The following is a 27,737-nucleotide window of genomic DNA, read 5'->3' on the forward strand; positions in this document are numbered from 1 at the left end:
GCCCCTAAGGTAACTGGACGTTATTGAACATCCTTCCGGCAGCTCCTGCAGCCAAGCTAGTGCCAAACATATTGCTTCATAAGCTTTCCTTTGGACTACACCGGTGAGGCCAAGAGGGGGATCTTGACGACTGGGCATCTCAGGATCTCCATACCTTCCATCCAGGCTTGTGATGATGGTCATCGTCACCATTGTCCTTCGAGACAGACAGATCCCAACCACCCAGCTTAAACCCACACAAAGTTTGTATTTGCTAAAGAACAAACGTAACAAATGTATACCTCTTTGGGTAACCCATCAGGTCCGAGGCATCCTGTAAAAGCAAACATACGGTCTCTTACATAAATTTGAAAAGATTCCTTAGACTGAAAGATTTTGATTTTGGGAACAGAAAAAATAATAAGCTAGATATTCAAAGAAATAAAGAAGTCACAATATTTACCACATTTATCAACACAAAGGTCGGAGTCAGGGCTGAATAGGATAGTACCCGGTGAGCATAAACATCCTTCTGATAAGTTAAGACCAGTCCAATCTGAAGAGCTTAAAACCATAAATATATGTATATTAATACCATACAAGAATCCCATCTGTTGAGTACAAATACTTTAAATATATTAAAACTAATTAATTACACATATACTCAACACATAAAAGGTTGAAGGGTCTCGGCCCGAAATGTCAACTGTACTCTTTTCCACAGATGCTGCCTGCCCTACTGAGTTTCTCCACCATTTTGTGTTTTGCTTGGATATCCAGCATCTGCAGATTTTCTCTTGTTTGTCAGAGGAAATCCACGCAGCCACAAGAACTGTGTGCAGCTTTGCACAGACAGTGCCAGAGCTTAGGATGTTGTCTGGTGAAGGGAGGAAGCTGTGTCACTGTGTTGCTCACAGGTCAGAGCACCTTGTGTATTGCTTGGATTTCCAACATCTGCAGATTTTCTCTTGTTTGCGATGACTAATACATTTAGTTTTGAGAACAGTATGATCATAACTTACCTTGAACGGCAAATATGTTCCTTTTCAAAGATCCCACATGCTTTATAAATCTTGTTTGAAGGACAATCAAAAGCTATATTCAAAAATACGAATTCTTGTCAGACTATTAGAAAAATTAGTAGGTTAAAAGATTAAAACAATGAAACAGAATATATGTTTTTGAGATTACAACTAAGCTATATTTTTCTTTTTATGAAATCAGAGGCTAATTTAACCAAAATTTGGCACATTGTAACAAGACAGATGTTTATCTGGGCACTTTGCCTGTGGATCTCTCATTGAACACAACTTCCATGTAATCTGCATGCAAACATAGTTGCTCTGCTGAAGTGAATGAACCCTAGAGATCAGGAGATAATACTAGTTTAATTAGTACTTTTCTCTAGAAGAGTCTTGGAGCTGCTTTAATTCCAGAAGTATTGATATTAAAGTATGCAGAGGTATCAAGGGGCAGGTAGTGTTGAAAAAGCAGGGAGTATGCAGAAAGATTTAGCCAGATTAGGACAATGGACACGAAGTAGCAAATGGCATACAATGTAGAGAAGTGTATAGTCATGCATTTTGGATAAAGGAATAAAAGCTTAGACTATTTTCTAAATGGGAGCAAATTCAAAAATCAGAGGAACAAAGAGACTTAGGAGTCCTCATGCAGTATTCCCTAAAGGTTAACTTGCAAATCCAGTAGTAAGGAATGCAAATACAATGTTAACATTCATTTCAAGAGGACTAAAATATAAAAAAGCAAGAATGTAATGCTGAGGCTTTATAAAGCACTTGGAGTATTGTGAGCAGTTTTGGGTTCCTTATCTTAAAAATGATGTGCTGGCATTGGAAAGGGTCCAAAGGGTTCATAAGAGTGATCCTGGGAATGAAGGGATTGACTAATGAAGAGCGCTTGATGGCTTTGGACCTGTACTCACTGCAGTTTGGAAGAATAAAGGGGCATTGTATTAAAACCTATACGAAGGCCTAGACGAAGTGGTCATGGAGAGGATGTTTTCTATAATGTGAGAGTCCAGGACCAGAGGGCACAACCTCAGAGTACAAGGATGTTGCTTTAGAATGGAAATGAGGAGGAATTTCTTTAACCAGAGAGTGGTGAATATGTGGAATTCATTGTTATAGTCAGCTGTGGAATCTAAATCGTTGGCTATATTTAAAACGGATATTGATAAGTTCTGGATTAGTAAGGGCATCAAAGATTCTGGGGAGAAGACGGGAGAGTGAGGCTGAAACGGATAATAAATCAGCCAAGATGGAATGGTGGAGCAGACTCAATAGGCTGAATGGGCTAATTCTGCTCCTATGTCTCATGGTTTGAGTTTTGTATCATCACATGTATCGAAATAAAGTAAGAAACTTTTTGTCTGGGTACCATTCAGGCAGATCTTGACTTCAATAGTACCGAGGTAGTAAAAATAAAATAAAACTAAATGCAGAAATACAGTGTTGTAGATGCAGGGGAAGTCCAGAACAGGTAAACTCATGAAGTGCAGGGTCTTTAACAAGGCAATTTGAGAGATCAGCAGTGAATGACAGAGTGAGAAAGGTGCTTAATTGTGTGTTGTTTTTCCAAGGCAGGGAAGCAGTATCTTACAGGACAAGATCCTGCATTGTTAACAATTGCTTTCCAACCATAGATGTTGCACAACCTTCTGAGTTTCTCCAGCAGATTGTTTGTTGCTCCAAATTTCATAATCGACTGTTTTTTGTGACCCTAATTATCTAAATATCATTTATTAGCCCTTGGCCAGTAGCCTTCCACACTTCAGCAATCCAAATGCTTGCATAAATATCTCCTAAATGCACTGCCATCCAGTTTGCAACCACCCTGTTGGTGAAAAAAAATCATCAAGTCTCTTTTAAACCTCTATCTAGTCCCACCTCCTCTTGGTTTAGCTATCTCTGCTCTAGGGAAAAGTTTCCAAGTATCTACCAGTGTTGCCCCTCATGATTTTATACACCTCACTCAAGTTTTCTCAGGCTCTTCTGCTCCAAGGATAACTAACCCAGCGTATCCAGTCTCTAAAAACACGCACACATAGTTCTTCTTTTAATCTTGATTGTTGGGAACAAGTAAATTTACAAAACAGTAAAACTATTTTAATTGCTATAGTGTTTGAGGGCAATATAATACTCATCTTTTGCTTTGATTGGCTCCGCAACTTCTTTCCATATGAGATCTTACCTTAATTCCCATGATGCTTGTCAATAACTACCAGAGACCACTGATGTTAGATATGTTGTTGGTATTGGAAATGACTAGATTTAAATGTTTATAAATTTAATGATGAATATAAGGTAGTCACCAGGTAGGTGATCCAAAAAGGCATTTTTATCTAGTGTGTGAGAATTCACTGTTACTAAGGACAGTTGAAGTAGACAGCACTAATGCATTAACTGGGAATTTCGATAAACAGAAAGAAGCAGGAGGAGATATTGATAGGATGTGATGGACTGAACTATTAATACTAATTTAGACCTAATGACCTATTGGTTCTGCCTGATGTACAGAAAATACTTACAACATTCTCCATGTGTGTAATTTCTCCAGTCAATGCAAATACCGTGAGTCATACATGTAGTTGCATAAGTCTGCAAACTTGCACACACTACCGAGGTACTTGTTGTCAGGCACTCATCACGCACGCATGCCTGGTAGTAGGAGTCTGGTAGAACAAAGGCATGGCATTTTTCAAATAGCCTAGAAATAATGAAAATCATTAATGTTTGAAAAAAATAATTTAAAACTATTATTCTTGGTATGAAAACAGTCATAGGTAAAGAGCAAAGTTTCACCTACACTGTCCTCTAAATAATTCCTAGGTCAAATATCATGGATTTCCATTTGTCCCAAACAAAATCCTGCTCTAACATTCACTGAACAAATATATTACTCCCAGTGCTTCCACATTTCTTCTGAGAAAGCCCATTTCCTAATTTGTGCATCATATTCTGGCTTTGTAGATGATTGCAGCTGGTCAAGTGCTGAACTTAACTCTTTAAAGAACTGACAGCCTCACTTTCAGCTTCCATTCCCTATCTCTGACCTGCAAGGGCTGAATAGCTTACCGCTCATTCTGTTTCTTACACTGTTATGTTCTTATAGTCAAATCAAGTTGTTTGGTTACCTTGCGGATGTTCCCACTGTTATGATTTTTTAAGTTCTTTATTATACACACATAATAAGACACCCACTTCATCTAACTTTACCCTTCCCTGCCTCAATGAATTACCTTGAGACAAGCACTCTTCAAACATGGATTATCATAATCATCTGTACATTTGCATTAACAAGTTTTGACAATTTATTTAATTCCCTGACCAACCAAAAACTCAGAGCTGATGTAACTCTGAGATATTGACAAACAAATTATTTCTTACTTGCTTGTAATGAGCTTGCAAAGAGAGTTAGATTTGCAAGGTTGTTGAGTTGTTTGAGGAAGGATTGTCACTTGAGGTCGTGCTGTAGTCAGTGGTGTGGATGGTCCATTACAGCCCGGCTTACTGGGATCTTTGTTTTGCCAGTAATCAACCATTTCAGAACAGGAGGATACTATCTGTCCACTGGGCAGCATACAGTCATCATTCTGAATATTATTACATGTTCCTAAGAAACCAAATGTTCGGCAAACGTTATTTTATCAATATTATCACATACATCTCACACAAAATATGTAAACAGTGTATTACAACTAACATGCTCCATGGCTTTAAAGGTCTTTATATATTTTAATTCCAGTATGGCTGCTGTGATTGGAAATGTAAGAATGTATCTTTATCCCCAGGGCCAGATGTCTGCATCCCAGAGTGCTTAAGGAAGTAGCCCAAGAAATAGTGGATGCATTAGTGATAATTTTTCAAAACTCGTTAGATTCTGGACTAGTTCCTGAGGATTGGAGGGTGGCTAATGTAACCCCACTTTTTAAAAAAGGAGGGAGAGAGAAACCGGGGAATTATAGACCGGTTAGCGTAACGTCAGTGGTGGGGAAACTGCTGGAGTCAGTTATCAAAGATGTGATAACAGCACATTTGGAAAGCGGTGAAATCATCGGACAAAGTCAGCATGGATTTGTGAAAGGAAAATCATGTCTGATGAATCTCATAGAATTTTTTGAGGATATAACTAGTAGAGTGGATAGGGGAGAACCAGTGGATGTGGTATATTTGGATTTTCAAAAGGCTTTTGACAAGGTCCCACACAGGAGATTAGTGTGCAAATTTAAAGCACACGGTATTGGGGGTAAGGTATTGATGTGGATAGAGAATTGGTTAGCAGACAGGAAGCAAAGAGTGGGAATAAACGGGACCTTTTCAGAATGGCAGGCAGTGACTAGTGGGGTACCGCAAGGCTCAGTGCTGGGACCCCAGTTGTTTACAATATATATTAATGACTTGGATGAGGGAATTAAATGCAGCATCTCCAAGTTTGCGGATGACACGAAGCTGGGCGGCAGTGTTAGCTGTGAGGAGGATGCTAAGAGGATGCAGGGTGATTTGGATAGGTTGGGTGAATGGGCAAATTCATGGCTGATGCAATTTAATGTGGATAAATGTGAAGTTATCCACTTTGGTGGCAAAAATAGGAAAACAGATTATTATCTGAATGGTGGCCGATTAGGAAAAGGGGAGGTGCAACGAGACCTGGGTGTCATTATATACCAGTCATTGAAAGTGGGCATGCAGGTACAGCAGGCGGTGAAAAAGGCAAATGGTATGCTGACATTTATAACAAGAGGATTCGAGTACAGGAGCAGAGAGGTACTACTGCAGTTGTACAAGGCCTTGGTGAGACCACACCTGGAGTATTGTGTGCAGTTTTGGTCCCCTAATCTGAGGAAAGACATCCTTGCCATAGAGGGAATGCAAAGAAGGTTCACGAGATTGATTCCTGGGATGGCAGGACTTTCATATGAAGAAAGACTGGATGAACTAGGCTTGTACTCGTTGGAATTTAGAAGATTGAGGGGGGATCTGATTGAAACGTATAAGATCCTAAAGGCATTGGACAGGCTAGATGCAGGAAGATTGTTCCCGATGTTGGGGAAGTCCAGAACGAGGGGTCACAGTCTGAGGATAAGGGGGAAGCCTTTTAGGACTGAGATTAGAAAAAACTTCTTCACACAGAGAGTGGTGAATCTGTGGAATTCTCTGCCACAGGAAACAGTTGAGGCCAGTTCATTGGCTATATTTAAGAGGGAGTTAGATATGGCCCTTGTGGCTAGGGGGATCAGGGGGTATGGAGGGAAGGCTGGTGCAGGGTTCTGAGTTGGATGATCAGCCATGATCATAATAAATGGCGGTGCAGGCTCAAAGGGCCGAATGGCCTACTACTGCACCTATGATCTATGTTTATATATCCAGTCATATATCACATCTCAATCTCGTGACTATTTGAGACTTGTTATTACACAGTCGAATGTGTTCATAGTAATTTCTGTGAATATATGACTTCATCCATTGAAAAGACCTACATAGGGCTACTTGAGTTTCTTTTCAGTGATACAAGTAAGGGAAGTTCTGTAGCATCTGTGATGTTGCAGCAATGGGTGACTGTTCAGAGAGGATTGCTGGATGAACTCAGTGGTCAGCAGCATCTACGAAGGAAGTTGACAGTGACACTTCAGGTCAAGAACCTTAGTCTGGGTTGAAAGACCAAGGGGTAATTTCCAGTATAAAGAGTTGAGTGAGTGGGTTAAGGCAGGAGCTGGAAAAATATATATGTATCTAGCTCATGCTTCATCCCTTCCCCTCACCACTTTATACCGACTGCCTCCATTCTATCCTTGAGACCAGATGAAGGGTCTCAATTCACATTGTTGACTGTCCATTTCCCACCATAGATGCTCCCTGACTTGCTGAGTTCCTCCAGCAGTTCATTTTTGTTTGTACCAAATAATAACATCTGCAGTCTCTGGTGTTTATAACTTAGTATGAATAAATAAGATTCTGTAGATGCTAGGAATCTAAAGAAACACACACAAAATGCTGGAGGAACTCAGCAGGTCATACACCACCTCAGAGGAACTCAGAACGAGGGGTGATCTCATTGAATCCTTTCGAATTTCCAAAGACCTCGATAGAGTGGATGTGGGGAGGATGTTTTCTATGTGGGGGAGTCCAAAACCAGAGGACACAGCCTCAGAATAGAGCACCAACCTTTTAGAATGGAGGAAGGATTTCTTTAGCCAGAGAATGGTGAATCTGTGGAATTTGTTGCCACACTCAGCTGTGGAGGCCAAGTCATTGGGTTTATTTAAGACAGATGTTAATAGTTTCTTGATTAGGAAGGGCATGAAGGGATATGGGGAAAAGGCAGGAGTTTGGAGCTGAGAGGGAAAATGGATCAGCCATGATGAAATGGTAGAGCAGATTCTATAGGACAAATGGCTTAATTCTGCTGCTATATCTTATGGTCTTATCTATGGAAATGAATAAACAGTCAACGTTTTGGACTGAGATCCTTCTTCAGGACTGGAAAGGAAGAGGGAAGAGGCCAGTATAAGAAGGTGGGGGAAGGAAAGAGTACAAGCTCGACGGTGAATAGGTGAAGCGAGGTGGGTGGGGGAAGGGGGTGAAATAAGAAGCTGTGAGATGATAAATGGAAAAAGTAGACAGCTGGAGAAGAAGGATATGAGAGTGAACGATGGGAGAAAGGGAAGGAAGAGGGACACCAGGGGTTCATGATAGGCAGGTGAAGAGAAGAGAAAAAGTAAGGGGGCAGAGTGAGGAATTGAAGAAAAGGGAAGGGGGAGAAATTGATGTTCATGCCATCCAGTTGGAGACTACCTAGATGGAATATGAGGTATTGCTTCTCCAGCCTGAGAGTGGCCACATCATATCAGTAGAGGAGGGAATGAACTGACATGCCAGCATAAGAACGGGACCCAGAATTAAAATTGTTGTTTGTTGCAAAATCCTATCTTTTGTGGATGGAGCTAAGGTGTGAAGTGTTCCCTCATCTGGAAAGATTGGGGTCCTGAATGGAGGTGAGGGAGGAGGTGAATGAGAAGGCGTAGCACTTATTCTGCTTGGACAGATAATATCAAATGATGAGCGAGTGATGAGTGGGGAAGAAAGAATGGATAAGGGAATCACAGCTCATAGTGGAAAGTGGAGAGTGGGGAAGGATGTGTAATTGATGGTAGGATCCCATTAAAGATGGTGGAGATTGCAGACAATGACAAGGGGGAGGTGGGTGAGGACAAGAGGAACTCCATCTCTGTTAAAGCAGCGGGAAGATGGGGTGAGAGCGGATGACTGGAAAATAAAGGAGATGCAGGTGAGGGCAGAATCAATGGTGGAGGAAGGGAAACTCTGTTCTTTGAAGAAAGAGGTCATCTCTGATTTCCTCGAAAAGAAAATCTCATCCTGAAAACAGATATGGCAGAGACAAGGGAATTAAAAAAATAGTGTCAGAAATAAAATTGCCCATTTGCCCCTCCCCATTAATTGCCACCTCCGTCAACCCTCCACACTATCTACAACTCCATCAACCTATGGTGGAGTTGCACTAACCAATCCGTCCACTAATCAAAATCTCAAAGATCTGGTGTCCCAGAACATATCCCCGTGGAACACCACTGGTCATCAATCTCCAAGCAGAATACCCACCCTCTGCTTTCTATGAGCAAACCAATTCTGTATCCATACCCCTTGATTTTTTGAATTAGACTACCACTGGGAACCTTATCAAATGCCTTACTCAAATTGATATACAGCACTGTTCTACCTTCATCAATGTGCTTTGTTATATCCTTGAATATATGCTTTGTTAATCAGGCTCATGGGGCAAGACCTGCCCCTCACAAAGCCATGCGGTCCCTTATCAGACTATGCTTCTCCAAGTGCCTGTAAATCTTCTTTCTAAGAATCTACTCCAATAATTTGCCCATCATTTAAGTAAGACTCACGGCTCTTATCCCTTATTCCCTTTCTCGAACAAAGGAATAAAATTTGCCACCCTCTTTTCATCTAGTACTACTCCTGTGACCAGTGGGTCGCAAAGATCATCGCCAAAAGGCACAGCAGTCTCTTCCCTCACATACCCTAAAAACCTAGGGTATATCCTGTCTGGCTTCAGGGTCCTATTTATTCTAATGTTTTGCAAAAATTCCAGCACACACTCTTTCTTAACATTGACACATTCAAGCACACCAGCCTGTTAACAGTGACCTCACATGTGTCAATGTCCCTCTCACTGATGAATACTGAAGTAAGCAATTCATTAATGACCTCCTGTAGCTCCTCTGACTCCAGGCACACATTTCCTCCTCTATCCCTGACTGGTCCAATCTTCAATCTGGCCATCCTCTTGCTCTTCGCATACATGTAGAACATCTTGCGGTTTTCCTTAATCCTACCCAACAAAGACTTCACATGCCCCCTTCTATTTCTCCAATGTCCATTCTTCTGCTCCTTCCTGACCATCTTGTAACTCTTTAGATCTCTGTCTGATCCTTGCTTCCTAGATGTTAAGTAAGCTTCATTCTGCCTCTTGACTAGACGTTTCATATCACTTGTCAACCATGGTTCCTTCACCCTATCATCCTTTTCCTGCTTCAATGGGGAAAAAACAACACCCAGAACCTCCTGCAAGCGCTCTCTAAACAAATTCAACATTTCTGTTGTGCATTTTCCTGAGTAAATCTGTTCCCAGTTTATGCTCCTCAATTCCTGTCTAAAAGCATCATAATTACTCCTCCCCCAATTAAATACTTTCCCCTGTCTTTTAAAAGTTATTAATGTATCTAGCACAACAACACATCTGGCAGCTCATTTCATTTACTCACCATTATCTGCACGAAGAAGTCACCTCTTAGATTCCTTTTAAATCTTCCCCCTCTCATCTTAAACCTATATCCTCTAGTTGTCACAGTCCAGTCTGTTGATTACTCATTCCCCTTTAATTTCCTTTTCCCTATGTCCCACTGGGCTCCTTGATTAGGGCACCTGATCCTCACTTGAACCGGCAGCATAAAACAACTCCGCTTACATCTACTCGCTGCTGGTTTATCTCCGTAGCCAGCACAGCTGTGCTTGTCCCAGAGCCGCTGAGAATCGTGGGCTCTAAGTTGCTTCGGTGCCTGTGGCTGCTTAGTGAATTCAGTCGTTTTCGTGTCCAGCTGAGTTGCTGGCTGTTATGCCGCTACTCCGAGTTAAGATGTGAATTCTGTCATTTTCATGTTCGGCTGAGATTTGCTGGCCGATTGTCGCCACTCCGAGCCGCTAAGAATAAGGGCCGTCTTCATGAGCTTCTCCATGTCTAGATACAAATGGACTGTCATTGCTTGGTTTCTGTCGTCTCATTTCCAGCTGAATAGGTCCGGCTATTTGCCGCTATTCCGAGTTGGGAATTCTGTCTCTTCATGTCTAGCTGAGGATTGCTGACCGTTTCTTGCTCCTCCGAGCCAAGATATGAATCGTCTGTCTTTGTTTGGTGTCGTCGCTCCGTGTTCCAGTTCCAGGTCCAGGCTCGGTGTTCCAGTTCCAGGTCCAGGCTCCGAGTTCAAGTCCAAGTCTAAGTCCAGGCTCGGTGTCCAAGTCCAAGTCCAATTCTAGGCTCTGTGCCCGAGTCCAAGTCAGAGTCCCGGCTCCTTGTCTGAGTCCCAGTTCCGTGTCCGAGTCCAAATCCTAGTCCAAGTTCCGAGTCCAAGTCATGTCCAAATCTGTCTCCGTGTCATGTCTAACTGCCTGTGTCCTACACTTGGGTTCTCCTCAGTCGCTCCGTGCAACACTAGTTTTCAGTTTCCCTTCCCTATAATAAAAGACTATATGCATTTATCCTATCTATACCTCTCATGACTTTATACATCTCTATAAGATCACCCACTATTCTTCATTCCAAGAAATAAAGTCCTTTTAAATCTTCCCTGCACACTTTTCCATTTATGATGGCCACCAAAATTGAGCACAGTACTCACTAATGCATTGTCTAATTGCAAAAATAAGTATAACAGAAACAGACCATTCAGCCCCTCATGTCATGACAAATGTCAGGTACCCATTACATTAATCTCATTTACCAGCACTTAATCTGTATCCTCATGAGTTAGCAATTCAAGTATTCCTCAAAATTCTTGTGAAGTGCCTGCTTCCATTTAGAAGGGAATGTATTTAGATCTGGTTATGTATTCAACTATTGGTGTCGCACATCATTCATCTGATTCAAGGGAAGATAATTTACTTATTTGTAAGTTTTTCTCAATATCATTCTTTAACAACGCAAGAGGTAATCAATATTAGCCATATTAGTTTTCTTTTCTTTCTAATTATGAGGAAGATAAACACTTCACCTGGCATATTCATCTTGAAAGAATAGTTTTTTTCTATTGTAGAACTATTCTGGAATACCATGGATAGATTTGAACACAATAAAGTCTGCAGATGCTAGAAATCCAAGCAAAACACACAAAATGCTGGAGGAACTCAGCAGGCCAGGCAGCATCTATGGTAAAGAGTAAACAGTCGACTTTTTGGGCTGAAAGGGTCTTGGGTCTTGGCCCAAAACATTGACTGTTTACTCTTTGCCATAGATATTGCGTGGACAGATCCGTTGAGTGAGTATGCTAAATGTTCCCTGATTAATTCCTGAGCAGTGGGTAGGTCACGTGAGGAGACAATAGGCAGATTAGACCTGTACTTTTGTTCCAAAAAATAAGCTTTGGTCTCATTGAAACTTGCTAAAGTGCTGTTGGGTACAGGATAGACAAAGTACAAAGGTTTCCCCTGCTGGGAGTCCAAACCTAGGGCTCACAGTCTCAAAATAACAGAATGAAGCATTTAGTACATAGATAGGAGGGACACTCTTTACCCAGAAGGTTGTGAATCTTTGGATGTCTCAGAGGCTGAAATTACTCAATAGTTTCTTAGAATGAAGGGATAATTGTGTGATTGAGGTAAAATATCAGCCGTAAATAATTTCTATTTCCTATATTCTTATTCTAACTGCTTTATTTAAAGAATCTGTAAAACAATCTTCATCCTTACCACAATGCCCCTGTGTTTTATTTCCAAATAGTTCACTTGGAAATTTAATTGCAAAAGCTAAACCACTGGAGGTGATGAGAGCTTTTATTTTGGGAATATGAACCATTATGTTAATGCCCGACCTGAAGATCCTCACGTTATCTCTTATGTACGGAAGTGGTGCAATACTTCCATTAATTGTTACCTGCAAAACAAAGCAAAGTTTCAGAAATTTTAGAAGAATCAGAACAATTAAAAAAGGATCTAGTGCTTTCCTGGCATATATGATGAATAAACTTTTCTTGGGCTTCCAGTTGGGCACAGGTATCAATTTTAACCAACATTTTGATGACAAACTCTGCCATCTTCATCAGGGATGATGCCTAGGCATGTCTAGTCCAGTGGTATTATCTCCGTCATCCATGCCTTCAGATTGGTTAGTCCTCATCCATTCGGGTTTCTGCTGTCCCACTTTGTTTACAATCGAATTCCAGTTCTTACTTAGAGTGAGACCTTCATCTTTGTTAAAATTCTTTTCCTTTCGTTTTATTTTAATGGCTTCTTTCATCCTCGGTTCCAAAAGCCATTGGCACAGCACTTGTCACTACTTTGGTTAACTATACAAAAACTATTTTGGACCCAGAGTTTCCACAAGGAAATAAGATGATTATGCACAACATTCCTACAGAATGGCTACAGGGTGAAGGAAATCAATCGTGCCCTTAAAAGGGATGACGGAAAAACCAGGAAACCTAACAACGAGGAGGAACCCATCACTACCACCTGCCTTTCCCATTTTTCCACAGTTTCTGGAAGGATCGCCAGGATCCTGAAGAAATACTGGACAAATGCCATTCACAACCCGTAAGGAAGCTCAGATCACAGTTTATGCGGGTCAAAGATGACCTGGGACTCAGAATGGCTGGTGTTTACAGGATTCTCTGTGAATTCGGAGCAGCATTTATCAGCCAGATGGGGCACACGGTGGAAACCCACATCAAGGAGCACAGGAGGTGTATCTGTTTGGGTTACCCAGAGAAATCAGCGGTAGCAGAACATTGTATTCGCAATGGCCGTAGGATTGACTTCAGTACAAAACTACTGTGCTGCGCCAGTGGCTTTTGGGATTATCTGGTAAAGGAAACTATTGAAATAAAACTAGAAATAATAATTAAATTAAAGATGAAGGTCTCACTCTAAGTAAAAACTGGAATTCAATTTTAAACAAGATGGGACAGTGGAAACCTGATTGGATGAGGACTAACTAATCAGGAGAGATGGACAACGGCGGTATATACCACCCAGCTAAATATGCCGAAGCATTATCCCTGATGTAGATGGCAAAGTGTGTCATTGAAACATCAGTTAAAATTCAAACCTGTACCCAGCTGGAAGCCTGAGGAGAGTTTATAAGCAGAACGCTTAGAGTCATAAATTGATACCTTGAACCTCTGCCTGCATGGTAACTCTTATACCACTGGGACCTTCTTCTCCTTATTAAGGTTTTCTAACAGTCTCAACAAAAGTCTTAACCTTCACAGCTGTTGGAAGTAAGTCCCAGATCCTCTCATGCCCGTTTAATGCAAGTGGTTTATTCATGGGCTTAGTAATAATTCTTTTTCTATTTCACCTATAAGGTATAGATATTAAATTTAAATATGTGTTGTCAGTTAATCTAAGCCTTTTAACTACTATGGGTCAGGGGTTTAACTTTGCTGGCCAATAAACATTTTTTTTCAGATATTTAATAGATGTGACTTATTCCTACCCTACTCCATTCCGTTTTGTGATGGCATTATATATCAGCATGCACAAGGCACTGCTTCTGATCAGACTTGAGATTGCGATCCCAATTTTACACAATTTCATCGATGCAGTTAGAGTGCAAATGTGATGTACATCAGAGTGTCAGTGGCTTATCAAGTTCAGTCCTTTTGAAATTATTCTGCAAATCTGATATTAGAAAGCCCAGGCAAACACCGCTTCCTTCTTCCTTTAAGAAGTTTCTCTTCACAGCTCTTTCTATTCCTGGTCTATACCATACAGCCTTTAATACCATGGACCTTAGTTTTTCAAATAGGTTTATAATTACTGTACGTAATGCTTATCAAAAGCCTGTTAAATATCTATCTTCACTGCAACAGCACTATTCTCCATCACTAGCATGTGAGTTTTATGCTTTTTTTTCAAATGCCATTTTATTTTGTACAGATTAAATGCAAAATACATCAATAACCATTGACATTATCCTGCTGGCCACTAGTTATATTCCTTTTTTATATAGTTTCACATTTCCAAAATTAATCTTTTTAAGGAAGATTAGATGTCTTCATAATTTCCACTCTTACCAACTTCAGCAGCCGAGAATGAATCTTGTCTACCTGACTGATCTACCGATACATCAATACAGCTAGTCTCATTTTATTCATTATCCATTTTTTCTACCTGTTTTTTTTAAATGAGTGTATGGCTATTTCTGCTTTGCAAGTTGAAACATTATGCATTTAGTTTTGCAACCACGCTCTTGGTATTCAGACCCTGATTAATCCTGTTTTTCCATTAACCTTAAAATAAACCTTTTTAAATTTGTAAGATTTTCTTTTGCTCCCATTCATATTGCCATTAATACAATATCTGATACTCAACTCTATCTCTGCATTATATCAGCCAGCCTTGCTCAACACAGGAAAATCAAAATAATGATAGTTACCAGATTTTGAATTCCATTTGGATTGATATTTGTGACCTGTATGTTAAGATTTTCAAATTTCACAGTAATACCACGCTGACAGGTAAGACTGTCTTGGGTGTCACAGTAGTAATTGTCAACATAAACACCAAAATTTTGAAGGGATGGACTTGTTTCTTCCACAAGAACATAGCTGCAGCTTCCCTCATAACTGTAATACCGACCATCAAATGTAACAACATGTGAGCCTCCCCATCCATTACAATAACCTGTGTAGGGATAAAATGTAATATGAATTAAATCTCAGTAATAATACATCAATAACTTACTTCAAGAATATGTCAGCTCCTCTTTTGATATATTTTATAGTGCGGTAGAACAAAGGGGTCTGGGAATACAGATCCATAATTCATTGAAAGTGGCGTCAGGTTTGAATTGAATTGAATTGACTTTATAACTTACATCCTTTTACATGAGGAGTAAACTCTTTACGTTATATCTCTGTCTAAATGTGTAATGTGTAATTTATAGTAATTTGTAATAAATAGTATGTACAACAGGACAGTCAATATAACATAGAAATACAATTGTATCAACGTGAATTAATCAGTCTGATGGCCTGGTGGAAGAAGCTGTCTCGGTTGGTCCTGGCTAGGGTGGTAAAGAAAGCTCTCAGTACATTGGCCTTCATAGAGCAAAGTGTTGAGTACAGGAGTTGGGATGTTATGTTGAAGTTGTAGAAGACATTGGTGAGGCCTTATTTGAAGTACTGTGTGCAGTTTTTGTCAGCTACCTACAGGAAAGATGTAAATAAAATTGAAAGTATGCAGAGAAAAGTTACAACAATGTTGCTGGGACTGATTTATAAGGAAAGATTGAATAGATTAGAACTTTATTCCCTAGTACATAGAAGATTCTTGGTGAGATTTGATAGAGGTATACAACATTACGAGGGGTATAGATTGGGTAAATGCAGACAACAGGAATTCTGCAGATGCTGGAAATTCAAGCAACACACATCAAAGTTGCTGGTGAACGCGGCAGGCCAGGCAGCATCTGTAGGAAGAGGTGCAGTCAACGTTTCAGGCCGAGACTCTTCGTCAGGACTAACTGAAGGAAGAGTGAGTAAGGAATTTGAAAGTTGGAGGGGGAGGGGGAGATCCAAAATGATAGGAGAAGACAGGAGGGGGAGGGATAGAGCCAAGAGCTGGACAGGTGATAGGCAAAAGGGGATACGAGAGGATCATGGGACAGGAGGTCTGGGAAGAAAGACCAGGGGGGGGGGACCCAGAGGATGGGCAAGAGGTATATTCAGAGGGACAGAGGGAGAAAAAGGAGAGTGAGAGAAAGAATGTGTGCATAAAAATGAGTAACAGATGGGGTACGAGGGGGAGGTGGGGCCTTAGCGGAAGTTAGAGAAGTCGATGTTCATGCCATCAGGTTGGAGGCTACCCAGACGGAATATAAGGTGTTGTTCCTCCAACCTGAGTGTAGCTTCATCTTTACAGTAGAGGAGGCCGTGGATAGACGTGTCAGAATGGGAATGGGATGTGGAATTAAAATGTGTGGCCACTGGGAGATCCTGCTTTCTCTGGCAGACAGAGCGTAGATGTTCAGCAAAGCGGACTCCCAGTCTGCGTCGGGTCTCGCCAATATATAAAAGGCCACATCGGGAGCACCGGACACAGTATATCACCCCAGTCGACTCACAGGTGAAGTGTTGCCTCACCTGGAAGGACTGTTTGGGACCCTAAATGGTGGTAAGGGAGGAAGTGTAAGGGCATGTGTAGCATTTGTTCCGCTTACATGGATAAGTGCCAGGAGGGAGATCAGTGGGGAGGGATGGGGGGGACGAATGGACAAGGGAGTTGTGTCGGGAGCGATCCCTGAGGAATGCGGGGGGGGGGAGGGAAAGATGTGCTTAGTGGTGGGATCCCGTTGGAGGTGGCGGAAGTTACGGACAATAACATGTTGGACCCGGAGGCTGGTGGGGTGGTAGGTGAGGACCAGGGGAACCCTATTCCTAGTGGGGTGGCGAGAGGATGGAGTGAGAGCAGATGTACGTGAAATGGGGGAGATGCGTTTAAGAGCAGAGTTGATAGTGGAGGAAGGGAAGCCCCTTTCTTTAAAAAAGGAAGACATCTCCCTCGTCCTAGAATGAAAAGCCTCATCCTGAGAGCAGATGCGGCGGAGACGGAGGAATTGCGAGAAGGGGATAGCGTTTTTGCAAGAGACAGGGTGAGAAGAGGAATAGTCCAGATAGCTGTGAGAGTCAGTAGGCTTATAGTAGACATCAGTGGATAAGCTGTCTCCAGAGACAGAGACAGAAAGATCTAGAAAGGGGAGGGAGGTGTCGGAAATGGACCAGGTAAACTTGAGGGCAGGGTGAAAGTTGGAGGCAAAGTTAATAAAGTCAACGAGTTCTGCATGCGTGCAGGAAGCAGCGCCAATGCAGTCGTCGATGTAGCGAAGGAAAAGTGGGGGACAGATACCAGAATAGGCACGGAACATAGATTGTTCCACAAACCCAATAAAAGGCAGGCATAGCTAGGACCCATACGGGTGCCCATAGCTACACCTTTAGTTTGGAGGAAGTGGGAAGAGCCAAAGGAGAAATTATTAAGAGTAAGGACTAATTCCGCTAGACGGAGCAGAGTGGTGGTAGAGGGGAACTGATTAGGTCTGGAATCCAAAAAGAAGTGTAGAGCTTTAAGACCTTCCTGATGGGGGATGGAAGTATATAAGGACTGGACATCCATGGTGAAAATAAAGTGGTGGGGGCCAGGGAACTTAAAATCATCGAAAAGTTTAAGAGCGTGAGAAGTGTCACGAACATAGGTTGGAAGGGATTGAACAAGGGGTGATAAAACAGTGTCGAGGTATGCAGAAATGAGTTCGGTGGGGCAGGAGCAAGCTGAGACAATAGGTCGGCCAGGACAGGCAGGTTTGTGGATCTTGGGTAGGAGGTAGAAACGGGAAGTGCGGGGTGTGGGAACTATAAGGTTGGTAGCAGTGGATGGGAGATCCCCTGAGCGGATAAAGTCGGTGATGGTGTGGGAGACAATGGCCTGGTGCTCCTTAGTGGGGTCACGATCAAGGGGTAAATAAGAGGCGGTATCCGCGAGTTGTCGCTGTGCCTCGGCAAGGTAGAGGTCAGTACGGCAGACTACAACAGCACCCCCCTTATCGGCGGGTTTAATAATAAGATTAGGATTAGTGCGGAGGGAGTGGAGAGCAGAGCGTTCGGAAGGAGTGAGGTTGGAATGGGGACAAGGTGCGGTGAAGTCGAGACAGTTGATGTCCCGTCGGCAATTAGCAATAAAGAGATCCAGAGCAGGCAGAAGACCAGAGCGGGGGTGTCCATGAAGAAGAGGAGGGTTGAAGACGGGAAAAGGGGTCATCGGTGGGGGTGGAAGAGTCCTTGCCGAAGAAGTAGTCTCGGAGACGGAGACGGCGAAAGAAAAGTTCCGCATCATGGCGAACACGGAACTCGCTGAGGTGTGGGCGAAGGGGGACAAACGTGAGGCCCTTACTGAGGACAGAGCGTTCTGCCTCCGACAGTTGAAGGTCGGAGAGGATGGTAAAGACCCAGCAAGGATGAGAGCTGGGATCAGTGGGGGAGGGGGGAGGCTGGGGGTGTCAGTGGAGAGGGGAGGGTTGGGGTGAGAGGAAGATGGAGCCTCCGAGGGCCCAGGAGTTGACGGTGGGATCTGAGGAAGACGGAGCTGCGGAGTGGTGGTGGGAGAAGTGGAGACGGGAGTCACAACAGCAGCACATAAAGACCCGGCCTGGAGTTCAAGGCTGGAATCTTGAGAGCTGGGGTCAGAGGGGGGAGGGGGGAGGCTGAGGGTGTCAGTGGAGAGGGGAGGGTTGGGGTGAGAGGAAGATGGAGCCTCTGAGGACCCAGGAGCTGACGATGGGATCTGAAGGAGACGGGATTGCAGAGTATTGGTGGGGAAAGTGGAGACGGGAGTCACAACAGCAGCACATAAAGACCCGGCCTGGAGTTCAAGGCTGGAATCTTGAGAGCTGGGATCAGAGGGGGGAGGCTGGGGGTGTCAATGGAGAGGGGAGGGTTGGGGTGAGAGGAAGATGGAGCCTCTGAGGACCCAGGAGCTGACGATGGGATCTGAGGGAGAGGGGATTGCAGGGTATTGGTGGGGGAAGGGGAGACGGGAGTCACAATAGCAGCACATAAAGACCCGGCCTGGAGTTCAAGGCTGGCGTCGCAGTTGGTGGTTGCGCAATAGCTGTGAAGGTGTCCATGGTCGTTGCTGGAGTCCGGGTTTTGAATATGCCCTGAGGTGTTGGAGCCGCCGAGATCAGTGGCAGACGCCGCAATCTGAAGTTCATGTCTGCTAGCGTCGGGGCCGGCAGGCTCTGGAGTCCGTAGATGTAGGATCTTGCGATCTTTGCCTAACATGACAAAGTCAAAAAAACGGCGATTGCAGGCGTGAATCCGACGGAGGATGAAATAACGGGTAGGACCATTACAGACGGCGAAGAAAGTGCCCCGAAGGTGTGGAAGGGTCTGGCATAGGGACACCAAGTACCTCCTCATGGCGGAGAGAGTCGCCTTCAGAGCTTGACGGGAGAAGCGGCGAGAGGCAGAGTCAATACAATGTGAGTACCTGGGATCCTCAGAAGGTCCAAACTGAGAGACTTGGAGACGAATCCTAAAGCCAACTGGAGTAAGTTGGCGACGGAGGCACGTTCCAAGAAAGGATATATGGCTGTGATAGCGAGTCTGAGTCAAAGTGTGGTCGAAAAGTTGAAGAGCCGAAGAAATTACAGATGGGGAGCAGTGAGAGATGGTTTCACTGAACTCCCGTCGAAGAGAGGATCTAAACTTCTTCGGTGTAGGCATCACCGGAAGAGGCTTCGCAGTAGTGAATTTAAACGCAAACAACAGGAATTCTGCAGATGCTGGAAATTCAAGCAACACACATCAAAGTTGCTGGTGAACGCAGCAGGCCAGGCAGCATCTGTCGGAAGAGGTGCAGTCGACGTTTCAGGCCGAGACTCTTCGTCAGGACTAACTGAAGGAAGAGTGAGTAAGGGATTTGAAAGTTGGAGGGGGAGGGGGAGATCCAAAATGATAGGAGAAGACAGGAGGGGGAGGGATAGAGCCAAGAGCTGGACAGGTGATAGGCAAAAGGGGATACGAGAGGATCATGGGACAGGAGGTCTGGGAAGAAAGACAAGGGGGGGGAACCCAGAGGATGGGCAAGAGGTATATTCAGAGGGACAGACTTCAACCCTCCTCTTCTTCATGGACACCTCGCTCTGGTCTTCTGCCTGCTCTGGATCTCTTTATCGCTAATTGCTGACGGGACATCAACCGTCTCGACTTCACCGCACCTTGTCCCCATTCCAACCTCACTCCTTCCGAACGCTCTGCTCTCCACTCCCTCCGCACTAATCCTAACCTTATTATTAAACCCGCCGATAAGGGGGGTGCTGTTGTAGTCTGGCGTACTGACCTCTACCTTGCCGAGGCACAGCGACAACTCGCGGATACCGCCTCTTATTTACCCCTCGATCGTGACCCCATTAAGGAGCACCAGGCCATTGTCTCCCACACCATCACCGACTTTATCCGCTCAGGGGATCTCCCATCCACTGCTACCAACCTTATAGTTCCCACACCCCGCACTTCCCGTTTCTACCTCCTACCCAAGATCCACAAACCTGCCTGTCCTGGCCGACCTATTGTCTCAGCTTGCTCCTGCCCCACCGAACTCATTTCTGCATACCTCGACACTGTTTTATCACCCCTTGTTCAATCCCTTCCAACCTATGTTCGTGACACTTCTCACGCTCTTAAATTTTCGATGATTTTAAGTTCCCTGGCCCCCACCGCTTTATTTTCACCATGGATGTCCAGTCCTTATATACTTCCATCCCCCATCCGGAAGGTCTTAAAGCTCTACGCTCCTCTTTGGATTCCAGACCTAATCAGTTCCCCTCTACCAGCACTCTGCTCCGTCTAGCGGAATTAGTCCTTACTCTTAATAATTTCTCCTTTGGCTCCTCCCACTTCCTCCAAACTAAAGGTGTAGCTATGGGCACCGGTATGGGTCCTAGCTATGCCTGCCTTTTTGTTGGGTTTGTGGAACAATCTATGTTCCGTGCCTATTCTGGTATCTGTCCCCCACTTTTCCTTCGCTACATCGATGACTGCATTGGCGCTGCTTCCTGCACGCATGCAGAACTCGTTGACTTTATTAACTTTGCCTCCAACTTTCACCCTGCCCTCAAGTTTACCTGGTCCATTTCCAACACCTCCCTCCCCTTTCTAGATCTTTCTGTCTCTGTCTCTGGAGACAGCTTATCCACTGATGTCTACTATAAGCCTACTGACTCTCACAGCTATCTGGACTATTCCTCTTCTCACCCTGTCTCTTGCAAAAACGCCATCCCCTTCTCGCAATTCCTCCGTCTCCGCTGCATCTGCTCTCAGGATGAGGCTTTTCATTCTAGGACGAGGGAGATGTCTTCCTTTTTTAAAGAAAGGGGCTTCCCTTCCTCCACTATCAACTCTGCTCTTAAACGCATCTCCCCCATTTCACGTACATCTGCTCTCACTCCATCCTCTCGCCACCCCACTAGGAATAGGGTTCCCCTGGTCCTCACCTACCACCCCACCAGCCTCCGGGTCCAACATATTATTCTCCGTAACTTCCGCCACCTCCAACGGGATCCCACCACTAAGCACATCTTTCCCTCCCCCCCTCTCTCTGCATTCCACAGGGATCGCTCCCTACACAACTCCCTTGTCCATTCGTCCCCCCCATCCCTCCCCACTGATCTCCCTCCTGGCACTTATCCGTGTAAGCGGAACAAGTGCTACACATGCCCTTACACTTCCTCCCTTACCACCATTCAGGGCCCCAAACAGGCCTTCCAGGTGAGGCAACACTTCACCTGTGAGTCGACTGGGGTGATATACTGTGTCCGGTGCTCCCGATGTGGCCTTTTATATATTAGCGAGACCCATTGCAGACTGGGAGACCGCTTTGCTGAACATCTACGCTCTGTCCGCCAGAGAAAGCAGGATCTCCCAGTGGCCACACATTTTAATTCCACATCCCATTCCCATTCTGACATGTCTATCCACGGCCTCCTCTACTGTAAAGATGAAGCCACACTCAGGTTGGAGGAACAACACCTTATATTCCGTCTGGGTAGCCTCCAACCTGATGGCATGAACATCGACTTCTCTAACTTCCGCTAAGGCCCCACCTCCCCCTCGTACCCCATCTGTTACTCATTTTTATGCACACATTCTTTCTCTCACTCCCCTTTTTCTCCCTCTGTCCCTCTGAATATACCTCTTGCCCATCCTCTGGGTTCCCCCCCCCCCTTGTCTTTCTTCCCGGACCTCCTGTCCCATGATCCTCTCGTATCCCCTTTTGCCTATCACCTGTCCAGCTCTTGGCTCTATCCCTCCCCCTCCTGTCTTCTCCTATCATTTTGGATCTCCCCCTCCCCCTCCAACTTTCAAATTCCTTACTCACTCTTCCTTCAGTTAGTCCTGACGAAGGGTCTCGGCCTGAAACGTCGACTGCACCTCTTCCTACAGATGCTGCCTGGCCTGCTGCATTCACCAGCAACTTTGATGTGTGTTGCTTAGGTAAATGCAGGCTAGCTTTTTCTGCTGAGATTGGGTGAGACTAGTCACGGGTTAAGGTTGAAAGGTGAAATGATTAAAGGGAACATGAGGGGAAACATGTTCACTCAGAGGGTAGTGACTAATGCAACTGTAATTGGCTCAAGGGATTAGGAGAGCCCTAGCAGTTTATCTCACTTTGTTCATTACACCCTTGATTGCCAGCCAAGTTACACACTGAAGCAAACAGGGTTCAACTCTAGTAATCATGAACTCTGCTCAGTAATGAATTAGTAAGTCAACTAAAGTTACAGTTTGGGTGGAAACACTGCTTCCATATGTGCTTATTGCTTGGAAGGATTTCACTGCATGATCTATGAAGTTCTCACAAAGGGTGTATTCACTGCACTATTTTCAGTATAATACTGTCTTTCCAATAGCAGTTCAATTAACACTGAACACAATACACCAAGTGCAGTCTCACCAGTGTCTTGTACAACTGCAATATAACATGCCTACTTCTCATGCCATCACTGCCCCATGCATGGTAACACCACTGCCACCAGCCTGTGTGGGTAACACCACCATCACCGGCCTGTATAGGTTACACCACCGTCACCACCCCATGTAGGTAACACCACCGTCACCGCCCCATGTAGGTAACACCACCGTCACCGCCCTGTGTAGATAACACCACAGTCACCAACCTGTGTAGGTAACACCACAGTCACCAGGCTGTGTACATGTAACACCACTTTCAGTTCCACAAAACAGAAATCAAGATTTCCCCCAGTAATTGGATTCTATTTTGTTAGTAGTCCAAAGTAGTCCACTAAATCATTAATTATATCTACTATTTAGTTATTGTAATTTCTAGGTGGCAGAAGGTGGAGGTGTACAATTCTCAGTGGTGCTCCAATGTTGCAGTCTTGCTGAACTCATGTTCCCCTGACCTTGAACACCTGATAGTCAAACGCTAGTCTGATAGTCAGTTCTATTTAATTAATGGATTTCTCCTCCATAACCCTGACTGCAGGTTACTTAGCACCAGTGGCGAACACTAATCAAGCACTTGAGATTCTCTACGATGTTATCTCTAAACAAGAAACAGTCCATCCCGACACGTTTCAAATCATAATCAGGGACTTCAAACAGGCTTGTCTGAAGAAAGCTCTGCCAGTTACCATCAGTGTATAACCTGTAGCATCAGAGGTCCCAACACACTAGACCACTGATATGCTAAGATAATGAATGCCTACCGTTCCATGCCCAGACCAGATTTGGGTAAATCGGATCACTTGGTTGTCCTTCACCCACATGCAGACATTCAGATGCTCCAGAGCAAAGCTCCAGAGATTAGAACTTAAAGAGGTGGTCGAGGAGCAGCTATAGGATTGCTTCAAGTGAGTGGCTGGTCCATGTTCATGGACTCATCTGTGGATCTGAACGAATACACCATGGTTGTCACGAACTTTATTAAAACAGTTGTATAAGAATATGTTCCCACAAAATTATGCAGTTTACCCCAGTCAGAAGCCCTCGATGAACCATGAGATTCGCAATCTGCTGAAGGCTGGATCAGAGGCATTCAAGTCTCGTGACCAAGAAGTTACAAGTCCAGGAGCAATCTCCGAAGGATGCTCAATAGTTGTGACAGGACTTAAATCAAGTGGCATAAGCAACAATAGGGCTCTGCTTCCAGATGAGCGCAATGCCTTCTATGCTTACTTTGTCCTTCAAAACATGGAGAAACCATCACAAACTCCCACAGCCCCAGATAATCCTGTGATTTCAGTCTCTGAGGCCAACACATGAGCAGCCTTCAGGAGTGTGAATCCACGAGAAGTATCTGGCCCAGATGGGGTCTGGCCAAGTACTTAATTCTTGTGTTGATCAACTTGCTGGGGTGTTCACTAATATCTTTAACCTCTCAGTTCAGCTTCAAGCAGGCTTCAATTATACTGGTGCCTAAGAAGATAATGGTAATCTGCCTTAATGACCTGTTGTCCGGTAGCACTTACATCCACAGTGATGAAGTGTTTTGAAAGGTTGGTGATGAAACATATCAACTCCTGCTTGAGAGGCAACTTGCAACTGCTCCAATTTGCATACAAGCACAACAGATCCACAATAGGTGCCATATTCAACCCTGGAACATCTGGACAGCAAAGATGCATACGTCAGGATGTCCTTTAGTGACTACAGTTCAAAATTCAATACCATCATCTTCTCAAAACTAATCAATAAGCTCCAATTCCTTGGCCTCAATGCTTCCTTGTACAACTAGATCCTCAATTTCCTCATCTGCAGACCCAAGTCAATTCAGATTGGCAACAGCATCTCTTCCACAATCTCCATCAGCACAGGTGCAACACAAGGATGTGTGCTTAGCTCCCTGCTCTACTCACTTTACACTTATGACTGGGTGGATAAGCACAGCTCCAATGCCATATTCAAGTTTGCTGATGACACTACTGTCGTAGGCCAAATCAAAGGTGATGAATCAGAATATAGGAAGAAGATTGAAAATCTGGCTGAGTTGTGTCATAACAACCACCTCTTACTCAATGTCGGCAAGAACAAGGAGGTGATTATTGACTTCAGGACATGGAAACCAAAGCTCCATGAGCCAGTCCTCATTGGAGGATCAGAGATGGAGAGAATCAGCAACTTTAAATTCCTCTGTATTATTATTTCGGAGGACCTGTTCTAGGCCCAGCACATAAGTGGAATTACGAAGAAAGCATAGCAGTGCCTCTACTTCCTTTGAAGTTTGCAAAGATTCAGCATGACATTTGAAACGTTGACAGACTTCTATAGATGTGTAGTGGAAAGTATATTAACTGGTTGCATCATGGCCTGGAATGGAAACACCAATGCCCTTGAATGGAAAATCCTACAAAAAGTGGTGGGTACAGCCCAGTCCATCATGGGGAAAGCCCTCCTCACTATTGAGCACATCTACATGAAGTGTTATTGCAGGAAAGCAACATTCATCATCAGGGACCCCACCACCTACCACGTGCTCTCTTCTGATTGCTGCCATCATGAACAAGGTATAGGTGCTTTAGGTTCAGGAGCAGTTACCACCCCTCAACTATCTGCCTCTTGAACCAAAGGGGATAACGTCACTCAGGTTCACTTGCCCCACCATTGAAATGTTCCTACAGTCTATGACTCACTTTCAAGGACTCCTCATCTCATGATTTCAATGTTTATTGCTTATTTATTTAGTATTATTATTTCTTACTTTTTGTATTTGCACAGTTTGAGTCTTTTGCACATTGGTTGAATGCTCAAGTTGATTCTACTATGGTTATTATTCTATTATGGATTTATTGAGTATGCCCACAAGAAAATGAATCTCGGGGTTGTATATGGTGACATATATGTACTTTGATAATAAATTCATTTCGAACTCATAATTTTTATGTCTTGCAATGTAGTGTTGGCACAAAACAACAAATTTCATGACATATGTCAGTTACAAGAAACCTGATTCTAATTCTGAAATGCTACTCTTGGGAAATGGTGATGAGTCAAAGTAGAAATAAATAAATTTGCTGTGCTTCCTTGAAATGTGAGCTGAGTCCTGTCCAACTACACAAATGGCAACCAGCACCACTCACACCACATCACAGGAACCTGAACAACTTATGGTCATTCTGTAGGGCAACCAGCTGCCTCCTTCAGTGCAAGGAGAGACAAAGGCAGATGAAATAGATGCAATAGAGCAATCTCTTCAGCCCTTCACATCCACGCTAGCTCTTTTGTCTCTCTGAACTGAAGCCATTTTGTTTACACTGTTTATGCATCTCTTCATGCTTTGCCTATTTAAGGCTAATGCTACTTGAATTCAATAATTGTGTCTGACTCCACCAATTCCTGTTTGAGTACTGTTGGCGGGGGGGGGGGGGCGCATGCCTGGGGGAAGCAACAGTGGTTGCGCCTTTGGCACAGAGTCTGGCCCTGTGGCTCAGAAGGGTAGGGAAAGGAAGAGGATGGTAGCAGTGATAGGGTACTCTGTAGTTAGGGGGTCAGACAGGCGATTCTGTGGATGCAGGAAAGAAACACGGATAGTAATTTGCCTCCCAGGTGCCAGGGTCCGGGAGGTTTCTGATCGCGACCATGATATCCTGAAGTGGGAAGGAGAACAGCCAGAGGTCGTGGTACATATTGATACCAACAACATAGGTAGGAAAAGGGAGGAGGCCTTGAAAGCAGACTACAGGGAGTTAGGAAGGAAGTTGAGAAGCAGGACCACAAAGGTAGCAATCTCAGGAATACTGCCTCTGTCATGTGACAGTGAGTATAGAAATAGAGTGAGGTGGAGGATAAATGCGTGGCTGAAGGATTGGAGCAGGGGGCAGGGATTCAGATTTCTGGGACCTCTTCTGGGGCAGGTGTGACCTGTACAAAAAGGATGGGTTGAACTTGAATCCCAGGGGGACTAATATCCTGGTGGGGAAGTTTGCTAAAGCTATTGGGGAGAGTTTAAACTAGAATTGCTGGGGGGTGGGAACCAAACTGAAGAGACGGTTGGCTCACAAATAGAGAAAGCTTCGAGACAGTGAGAGAGGGAGGATAGGCAATTGATAGAGAAGGGATGCACTCAGACCGATGGTTTGAAATGTGTCTATTTTAATGCAAGGAGTATTATGAACAAAGTGGATGAGCTTAGACCGTGGATCAGTACTTGGAGCTATGATGTTGTGGCCATTACAGAGACTTGGATGGTGCAGGGGCAGGAATGGCTACTTCAAGTGCCAGGCTTTAGATATTTCAGAAGGGACAGGGAGGGAAGCAAAAGAGGTGGAGGCATGGCACTGTTGATCAGAGATAGTTTCACGGCTGCAGGAAAGGAGGAAGTCACGGAGGGATTGTCTACGCAGTCTCTGTGGCTGGACATTAGGAACAGGAAGGGTTCTACTCTTCACTATGATCATGGCTGATCTACCTCAATAGCACTTTCCTGCACAACTTACTTTCCCCTTAGTTACCTCAACATCTCAGATTTATATGGAACAATCTTATCTGAAAATGCACAACATGCTACAAAACTCTCAGGTAGAGAATTCCAGATTCACTATTCTTTGGATAAAGAACATTCCTTTGATCTCTGACCTGAATTGTCAATCCCTACACCTGAACTGTGATTCCTATTCTAAAACAGTATTCCTTGGATGAAGAACTTCCTATTCATCTCTGGCCTGAATAGCCAATCACTACACTTGAACTGTGATTCCTATTCTAAACATCCCAACCAGGAGAATCATCACCCCTTTACCTACTCTATTTAGTTTCTGCCATCATCCTTCTCTACTGAATACCTTGTCTCAGTATTCAGCAATGAAAGGGATCCTGATGCCCGTGAAGACAGTGTAAAGCATACTAGAACATATCAAAGTTAGAAAAGAGAATGTGCTGAACCTGGGATCAGACAGGATTTACTACAGGAAGTGAGGGA

The 27,737-nt window shown here is 44.0% G+C and overlaps 1 protein-coding gene across 1 annotated transcript in view; it reads right to left on the reverse strand.

The window, feature by feature from the left end:
• The window catches only part of muc5fl (mucin 5f-like), a 73,096-nt gene that overhangs the window by 38,992 nt on the left and 6,367 nt on the right, over window positions 1–27,737 (reverse strand). Inside the window, exons 2-8 of the mRNA XM_072271358.1 lie at window positions 14,680–14,927; window positions 11,991–12,174; window positions 4,386–4,611; window positions 3,527–3,705; window positions 1,002–1,074; window positions 443–543; window positions 282–313 (exon numbers count right to left, since the gene is read on the reverse strand). Coding sequence (XP_072127459.1) covers window positions 282–313; window positions 443–543; window positions 1,002–1,074; window positions 3,527–3,705; window positions 4,386–4,611; window positions 11,991–12,174; window positions 14,680–14,927 — 1,043 coding nt within the window. The remainder of the gene's footprint in view (window positions 1–281; window positions 314–442; window positions 544–1,001; window positions 1,075–3,526; window positions 3,706–4,385; window positions 4,612–11,990; window positions 12,175–14,679; window positions 14,928–27,737) is intronic.

This window comes from Mobula birostris, chromosome 11 (genome assembly GCF_030028105.1).
Source record: "Mobula birostris isolate sMobBir1 chromosome 11, sMobBir1.hap1, whole genome shotgun sequence".
NCBI lineage: Eukaryota > Metazoa > Chordata > Chondrichthyes > Myliobatiformes > Myliobatidae > Mobula > Mobula birostris.